The 9,662-nt window shown below is 36.9% G+C and overlaps 1 protein-coding gene across 1 annotated transcript in view; it reads right to left on the bottom strand.

Moving 5' to 3' along the window:
• Window positions 1-729: 729 nt before the first annotated feature.
• Muc19 (mucin 19, oligomeric) overlaps window positions 730-9,662 on the bottom strand; it is a 77,364-nt gene continuing 68,431 nt past the window's right edge. The window contains 8 exon segments of the mRNA XM_031359571.1: window positions 730-973; window positions 1,551-1,659; window positions 2,282-2,321; window positions 4,136-4,246; window positions 6,253-6,290; window positions 6,588-6,750; window positions 6,835-6,866; window positions 8,440-8,469. Coding sequence (XP_031215431.1) covers window positions 799-973; window positions 1,551-1,659; window positions 2,282-2,321; window positions 4,136-4,246; window positions 6,253-6,290; window positions 6,588-6,750; window positions 6,835-6,866; window positions 8,440-8,469 — 698 coding nt within the window. The 3' untranslated portion in view covers window positions 730-798.

Raw genomic sequence — 9,662 nt, 5'->3', positions numbered from 1 at the left:
GGATTTGAACTCATGACCTTTAGAAGAGCAATCAGTGCTCTTACCAGCTGAGCCATCTCACCAGCCCCCAGAAATGAACTTTCTTATCTGCTGAGTTTATTTCAGTTTCCTATAATTTAACTTTAGCAATTTAGAGATAATGACCCATAACCTCTAAAATTGGTGTCAAGGTGCTTGGAATAAGATAGACACCCCTTGTTGTGCATGCCTATGTTGATACAATGTATCCAAATTTGAATAGAATAAAAGGAGGAATAGGATGCAGTTGCAAAAGTTGGAGTCCACAAAATGAAACTGATCACAAAGAGCCAATTATGGATTTAAAATAGTGTGGGTATAGCTAGAAAAATGCACAGGGAAGCAAGAGTAGAAATGACATGAAACTCTTGGGAACTATTACAAAGTCACAGTGTCCCAGGAGAGGGTGATATGGCACAGGGAGAATGGTCATGCAGCTGGGACAGGGACATGGATAGGAAGGGAGGGTACATTGTCACTAAGTAGCAAGAGGAGAGAGGGGATGAAGTAGAGAACTGGCTGGAGGACACTGAGAGCCCTGGCTGGCTGGTGTTCTCTGTTACTTGCAGAATTTGCACTGTGTCAACAAATCCACATCTTCACCAAGTCCTTGCACCATTGCATTTATTTTCCAGCCATCATCAATAACAGAATAACATTAACGCCTCATTGTAAACCTTGCCTTTTGAATAAGACATACTCATACGTATCCATTCTCATTATTTAATGATATTTTTCGATCCTTCTAAAATAAGAGCAACCGGACTACCAATGCAGGCATTAACTGCCTTTAGACTGTTGACACTGGTCCAGACATGAGCAGGTGGTAGTGTGCCTGTATCTGTAAGGGATGGTGCTGCCATCGGAACAGTCAAGTGCAATGTCCCTGAACTCATAGTTCTCCTCACGGCAGCAAAGGCAGGAATTCTCCAATTGAAAGGTCTCATAATTGTACCTAAAAGAAAGGAATTCAGTAAGAAATGCTTCAGGATATTTGCAAACATTGTACATCTTGACATCAATGCTTGCATTCTAACGGCTTCCCTAAATGGTTTAATAGCTTTTACTGTGTTCTTTTTCTAGATCTTGTATCCCTTCCAACTACAAAAAATTCTGATGTAGATCAATGACAACCGGTACTTGAGACAAAAATGAGAAGAGTTGTAGCTGCATAATGGGAGCATTAGGGTACAAAAAAGTAAATAGAGGATTTTTAAATCAATACCAATTTATAATTATTCTCACTAAATTAATCAATATGTAAAGTTTTATATTAAAAGGCATATAATGCCATTCTAAAATTCAGCTTTAAAATGATTTGAGTAATGCTGTTCCTTGCGTAAGTACCCTTTATTGTCACAGCAGGATAAAGCTTCTTTAGAAGATGACCTCAGAATAACTTATGGCTAAAGTGATTACTTCTAGCCTTTGGATCTTAGGGCTTTGAATATTTTTTTCATGGTGTCCTAATCAGGCAGTTCATGCATGACAAGCTGAGGTAATGCATGGTACACATTCACGGGGTAACTCACTTGACAGTCCTTTTGCACTCCCCTACACATCTTGCCATCTCGAGCCTCTTCCTACAACCATTGTACTTAATGGTCACGTTCACAGGGGTAGTCCTGCAGTCATTCTTACCTAAAGCAAAGAGCAAACCAAACAAAGAATGGAGATTCAACATTTTGACAATCATTAGGAGTCCTTTATCTTAACCAAAGAGTAAGGGTGTATCAGCTACTTCCCCATGCTATGAAGGCAGCTGTCTGTCTTAGCTCCCCACTGTGAAGGGCACCTGGCTAATACTGGGATAGATACTGTTGATTGTTGCTATGATAACATGACAGGGATGGGGAAAGAGGTGACAGGTCTAGTGAAGAGAGAGGGGGCCAGAGCAGTCAGAGCAGAGAGAGGAAGATGAGACATTGCTAACAAGCATCTTCTTATTGTAGGTTACATAATCTTGTGTTCAAATACAGATTTATAACACAGATTGCTGGTGTTAGGATAGAAAAGAAGTCTATTGTTTTTTACACAGGAATAAAAAATATCCCCTAGTAAATATAACTGGTCATTATTTTTTACAATCTACTGACAATAAAAAACTGTAACACCTTTTGCAAGCATATCGGTTGGCAGCTTACATTATGGCCTAGCTTTCTGTACTTTAACACATGGGGTAAACCTTCTATTAAAGATCTGCCACTCTGTCTTAAACATTCTCAACCATTTAGATATTTTCTATATACAGAAGTTAACTTACATTTATAGCAACATTTATTTGAATCATAGACTCTCTCTCCCTGCAGGAACAAAAGATTGAAATATTTAATACTGAGTGAAATATGACATTTCTTAATAAACTAAAGTAGCAACAGGAAGGGGAAATGAAGAGAGATAAGCATGCTGGCATCAGTTTTAGAGCTAAGCAAGTGCAGAAGGAGTTGAACTTGGTAATAAACACTGAAACTTCGAAATGATAGGAAGAAAAGATAGAATATGCAAATATGAGAGAAAACAAATCATGCTTCACTTTCTTCAAAGGAAAAATTCTGTAACACAATACCAGATGTCATTGGCTTCTTATACTCAAGATCTGCACTAACTTTGTTTCAAATTCAAACCTTCCTAACTCCTAAGGTGAGAGCCAAATAAACGATTGAAATAGAGAATTAGAATTCTAAGATGATTGTTTAAGCTATGTTATAAATTACAGATTCAGAAGGAACAGTTGTAACTTAATATTAAACATTAGTTCATTTAAAAACAACATATATTGTATGTGTTGACACAAGCTATAACCATTTGAGGAGAGGGAACTTCATTTTTAAAAATGTCCCAACTAGATTGGCCTGTAGGAAAGCTCGTGGGCATTTTTCTTGATTAATGATTAATATAGGAGGACCCAACTGACTGTAGGCAGTGTCACCCTGGGCTGGAGGTTCTGGGATGTATAAGAAAGCAGCCTGGGGAAGACATGGAAAGAAAGCCATTAAGCAGAAACCTTCCATGGCCTCTGCCTCAACTCCTGCCTTCAGATTCCTACTTTGAGCTCCTCCTGCCCTGACTTCTCTAGTGATGGAGTGTGACCTGACAGTGTTAAGATAAATAAGCTGATTCCTCTCCAAATTCCTTCTGATTCTGGTATTCACCCCAGTAATAGAAACTAAAATATGGAGGCAGAGAAATGATGGTTGTGGCATCCATCATTTCTAAATAAATAGTACAGATACATGTCATTTTTGAGAATTTGAATTTTTATAGGAAGGAGCTAATCTTCTATGAGATTATTGAAAAAAAATGTGTTTTTCACTTTTGTTCATAAAATAGTGAAGGGGAATTTCAATCAATAGTTCCAGAGTGCTTGTTGCATAATATAATAATAATAATAATAATAATAATAATAATAATAATAATAAATAATTTTCATTATTATTTATTGTTATTTTCAATAAGTTTAAATTTTAATTAAAATCTAATTACATTATCAAGTACTCTTCATGATATGATCCCTGGGCCCTTTTATATTCATAACCTCTTATTCTTTAATTATTATTACTATGTATGTACATATATAAATTATATTCATAAATATGTAAATATGTATTTACATATTTGAATTTATACAGAGATACAGACAGACAGAGACAGAGACAGAAATTTTTTTTGTTCTTGCAGAGGACCCAGATTTATTTTCCAGAATCTACATGGTGGCTCCAAAATTTACCATTCACATTCCATTTCTTCTAATCTCTGATAGTATAAAGCATGCACATGGTGTACATTCACATGCACAGATAACCACTCATACACAAAATTAAAATAAATACAAAAATAGCTCATTTTTTGTAATAACCTACTTTTAAAATAGCATTAAGCTAAGTTTTACAGAGCTGGAAAAATAAAAGCCTGTTTTGGTTTGAAGAATATACTCAACAAAAGCTGTCATTTCTGGAATCACATGTCTCCTGATACATGGATTTATATAACTATCCATGAAATTAACCACAAACTTGTATCTCTTGGCCAACAGCCAACTTTTCCCAAGAAGCAGGAGGGAGAAGAGAGTCTTAGTTGAGCTTGAGAGGTGGCCTCACACATTTAGACCATGACTTACTTCTGCGCACCATGTTTGCTTTGGACAGTCTTGAACCACAGCCACCAAGCCCGTGGTGTTGCAGGTGTAGGAGAGACATGGGTTGCTAGGGTCATCAAAGGATGAACCAATCTGCAAGTTAAGCAGGTGTGGGGAAGAGAAGTTAGTTGCCTTGAGATATAATTTAACTTACCAGTTAAAAACTGTTGAAAGAAAGAAAGAAAGAAAGAAAGCAAGCAAGCAAGCAAGCAAGAAAGAAAGAAAGAAAGAAAGAAAGAGTGAAATTTCTGATTCTAGTATTTGTAAAGTGACACTTTTAGTGGTCAAGTAAACAGTTAAAGAAAAGTGGTTTGTGTATCTTCAATTTTCAGTGAATAAATCAAAATTCTCCATTGGGAGCATCAAGATTCTCAATCTTCAATATAAAATTCATGCTAGTCATAGCTATATGTATAAGAAAATTCTTCAAGAAAGGATGTTTTATGGTAAGGAAGAAGTTCACCAATTCTTGTGCTCTATCCTTTAAGAAAAATATGATATCTAAGTGGGAAAAAATGACACAGAAGTTTATTGATTGAGATTCATGGGTCCCCAAGATGTCTTAGTATGTAAAGCACTTGGTGCAAGATGGATGGATAACTTGAGTTGTATCCTAGCAATCCACTGAAGGAAGAGAGAACTGATGCTTAAAAGATACCGTGGCCATCACATATATGCCATGGTACATGCTCATACACTAATAATAGACAAAATTTTAAATGAGGACTAACGGGCTGCAGAGATGGCTCCATGGTTAAGAATACTTGCTGCTCTTCTGAGGACTAGGGTTGGGTTCCCAATACCTACACAGAGGCTCACCATCTACATATACCTCAGTTCCAGGAAATCCAGTTCCCTCTTCTGTCCTTTGAGGGCATCAGGAACTCACATGGTACTCATGCATAGATACAGACAAAATACTCGTACCAATAAGTGAAAATAAGTAAATCTTTAAAGTAGAGCTAATATCAATACTCCCAAGATGGCTTACTTCGATGTTTGGCAAAGCTCTTTTGACTGTTCTGTAATTAATTTCTGTCCAACTTTCAAAGTACAGTCTGAGAAATAGGATTTAATTTAGACCAGTGGCTCTTAACCTTCCTAATGCTGCAACCCTTTTATACAGTTCCTCATGTTTTGGAAACCTCCCAAATTTAAAATTATTTTCATTGTTACTTCATAACTGTAACTTTGCTACTGTTATGGATCACAATGTAAATATCTGATGTGTAGGATATCTGACATGCATCCACTGTGAAAGGGTCATTTTATCCCCAAGAGGGTTGCAACTCACAGGTGGAGAACCTCTGATTTTGGGCCTTGGGCCATAAGATAAAGTTCCCAATAAACTGAAATTTTACAATTTCACCTCCTTTGCATGCAAATTATTGGGATTTCCTGTGTTGACTTTACCCTTTGTGTTTTGTGGTTTCCAAAGTCACACCAATTTTGGACTTGGCATGTTGCAAAGATCCGATGAAATTTGATTGAAGCAATTGATTTGTGCAAGTAAAAAATCCCCCCACTCCCCTCCCCCTGGGTGTTTCTTAGCATGCTTCATCTATTTTAGTTTGAGTTCTAAGTATGTAGCAACACCAGCTGAGAGAGTGTTTGTATCAGTTTGAGGATCATCTGACATCCTGGAAAGTTAAGCCTTGCCCTAACTGTGAGCTCAGTGGCCCAGTCCCAGCCCAAAATAGGGTAAGCCCCTTCATGGGTGGAGCCCTTGAGATTTCTTGTTTGATTTCTGGCAGTTTGGCCATCTGATCTTTCTAGTTGTAATTACACTTGAACTCTGTTCATTGATTTGAGTGTTGAGCAGTATGTCTTCTCCATCTGGCACGACCCTGGGGAAATTCTGTTCAGAGATTGACTGTTGGCTGGTTTAATGATCTAGAGCACCACCTCTTTTGGAAGGAGCATGTTGAGCGGCTTTTTATGCGAGGCGTTTTATGTAAATCGTGTGGACAAAGAAAAACTTATCCTTGGACATTAACAAAGTGTTTTTAAAACCCTTTAAAAAAAAAAAAACCTGGTGTGGCTTAGCATTGCATCTATTCCTATGATTGCATAAATAAAATAGAGATGAAAAGCCTTACCGCATAATCAGTATTGTTAAATAAACATGTTCTTGGTTCTGAAAAACAAATATAATATGCTTCTTTATTATTTATGAAGGAGTAATTGTAGATGAGATCATACTTATGAACCAATTATGCTTTTCTTAGAATAGCACTGTTGCCCTTGAACCTATTGATGCTGTTAATATCTCTTGATTCAGGTTTTTCTTTATTACAATTATAAGTTGTAAAAAGTACCAATTCTGTTTTATTTAATGTCATGTGTGACATATTAGCTCAAACAAACCCCTTGAATATCTAAATGGGCACACAATGTAAAGATTTAGTTCATCTGATGTGTTACAGACACATACCACAGTGGCCAATCGCACAGCAGGAATCATTCGATTTGAAAGTCACTAGCTTCTCTCCAGCTTTGCATGTGGGTGGAGAAGGACACTCTTTAGGTTTGCAATCTATGGTCTGTGCTTCAGTACAGGTACACTGATGGCAATTTGATATCCATATGTCTCCAGGCTGCAGATATAAACCATGTTTAGACTCTTCACAAAGAACCAGAAAGGTAATTTAGATTAAGATAGAACAGAACTGTCTGCTTACAGATTTCTCTTCTCCCAGTGGACCGTGACACACTGTTAACATAAAGTGATAAATGCTAATTAAAGTTTGTAAATTACAATCACTTGCTATTTATAGATAGCCAGCAGGGGGCCCCTACTGTGATTGACAATGGGATTTCAAAGGCATACTTATGGAGATATTGGGTCCATAGTCGAATAAATCACACCTACCTGCTCCCAGCAAAATGTTTTCTTTAAGTGTGTGTGTGTGTGTGTGTGTGTGTGTGTGTGTGTGTGTGTACACTATCCAGCTCACTATCATACAAACTGCTTCTTGTCTCTGCAATCCAGTAAGTATCAAGATATCACTACCAAATCCACAGATCCAAATTTCCTTAATCAATCATTTGAATTCCTTGTCATAGATGGCATTAACTTTCACATGAAAAAAAATGTTATTTTTTCTTTAAATTTAACTTTCAGAAAACTCTGTCCACACTAAAAGCTCTTCTTACTCTTCTCACTTTGTCTCTAATCTTTCAATAGAACTTTTTCTCCATGATGTACAACACTGAAGAAAATTGTTAGAAGTCAGACTTCTAAGGCATTTGAGACCATTGACATTCATGAACAAGGACACTGCTCTTTCTATGAATACAGAACTGCAAGAACCTCCAACATAAATGGACAAAACAGACTGTGATCTCTTGCCTTGGGCACAGACTTCTCTTGTAGATTAAATTGTTCTTAGGAGCCCTGCTCAGTAACTGTAGTTTGTCATCCAAAGTACCTACAGCTCCTCTTCTCTTGCCCTCACTTTAAATCTTTCCTTTCTTGACTCTTAGCTATTCCACGTCATCATCGTCTGGTCAGCAACACAATTGCTGAGATTCGTTTCTGGCCCGATCAGTTCTTTACACCACAGCTATAGCAATCCTAATACCTAATGATCTAATTGTTTTTTATTTTAAATGCTAGTCATCTTATAAAATAAATACTTCATTTTGGTTTCCAAGTCTCCCATATTAAGGCTACTTCCTTACTCAGCTCAGCCCTCTAATTTATTAACTCTGTAATAGTCTACTTACTGCCATAAAATTCCACTTCTATATTCTTCACTGAATGTATATTTACTTCTTATTGTGACCTTTATTGTCTGCCATATATGTAAACTGTATTTTTAAAATTTTTCCTTTCCCACTAAATAAAGTGAAAACTATTTCCTTACTGATTGCTCCCTGCAAAATATATTATATTATCTTAAAAGTAGTGGAAATTCAATAAAGTTCTCAGAAGTTATTACACTCAGGCATACCTGCAATTTTCACCCAGAACAACATTCCAAAAGTTATATTATGTAGTTTGTTAAATGATCACTGTTATGAGAGCAGTACCATTAACTACCTTTGATCAAGATAGATAATTTCATGAAAGAGCTGGCAGAACTGACATGTATTGTGTGGCTGCATTTGTTTGTGGACAAGAAAATAACTATTGTATATTGTTTGATGAGTGAAAGCAAGTTTCATGCACTTGGTTTATTCTGAAACATTCTGTGACCTGTCATGTACTAGAGTGACTTCAGATACCTATCGTACAAGAAGAACAATCAGTACAGAACTACTCTGGAGTCAGGCGTACTCACCTGGGGCTGGTGGGAGCGTGCTTGGACACACTGTGAAAACAGAAAACCTGTTAACCTCTGAAGTTTTCGGAACGGTGTCATGGTGTTGGGGAAAATACATTTACTGGATTGAGTACTATGATGCTCACACAGACCACCTGTCTTCTCGCTCTGTACTGTTTATGGCATTTGACATCCTACAATTTATTGTAAGGCATTCCATTTTAGAACTCAAAATTTAATATAGAAAATAAAAATAAGTTCCATTGAAATTTTTCTTGGAAATGAATTCCGATGAGTTAGGCCCGTGAATAAAGAGATGGCTTCATGACATGGGATGTAATTTATAATAACATAGTTCTGACCTGAAGAGCATTTATCCTCTTCTCCACTTCTTGAAATGCATTAACCTTGCTCCACCCCTCCCAGAAGCTTGACGCAGATGTTATGCATGCAGCCCATTGAGTTTCTCTACTTCACAGATATGGGCTGGACATATTTTCAAAATTCTAATTCCAATTTTTAATTCAAAATTGCTGAGGTTCAAATGTGTACTATTATCCTACCCTACCTAAAGAAAAAAAACAACTGGTCTAGGATTGGCATACTTAAACTTAAAATTTCTACATGTTTACTTGAGGCAACTCCAACAACTGTTACCAAAAATTGATAATAAAATTGTAAAATATGTGAAAATTTGGAGGATTAAATGCCTCTAATTCATTGTCTTTGTTAAGACAATCTAGGACACACACACACACACACACACACACACACACACTAACCTTTAATTTACCCCTGATATCAGAGTCCCTTTCTCCAAGCCATGTCATTCTCCTGATAAACCTGAGAGGGGTCTCATTTGTTGTGAGGACAAAGTCACCTTTGAATTTGGAACTCAAATCTTTCCTAAACTCTGCTGTATTTCCTAATCTTCCTCATATTTGCATTGCTAGTGGCTGACTCCTGACCTCCCCCATGCATCTTCCTGTCTCTGGTTTTTTTTTGTTTGTTTGTTTGTTTGTTTGTTTGTTTGTTTGGTAGAAATTTGCTGCCCACCTAGCCAGTTTCAAACTCAGCAATTCCCATTCTGTTGCCTTCATTCAAGACTATCAACTACAGAATCACAATATTTGTATATATTTTAGAATGATCAACAAATCACCAATAATAATGATATCTGAGCCGGGCGGTGGTGGCGCACGCCTTTAATCCTAGCACTTGGGAGGCGGAGGCAGGCGGAT

The sequence above is a fragment of the Mastomys coucha genome, unplaced genomic scaffold (assembly GCF_008632895.1).
Source record: "Mastomys coucha isolate ucsf_1 unplaced genomic scaffold, UCSF_Mcou_1 pScaffold11, whole genome shotgun sequence".
NCBI lineage: Eukaryota > Metazoa > Chordata > Mammalia > Rodentia > Muridae > Mastomys > Mastomys coucha.
This window is presented reverse-complemented; position numbering and strand designations above follow the sequence as displayed.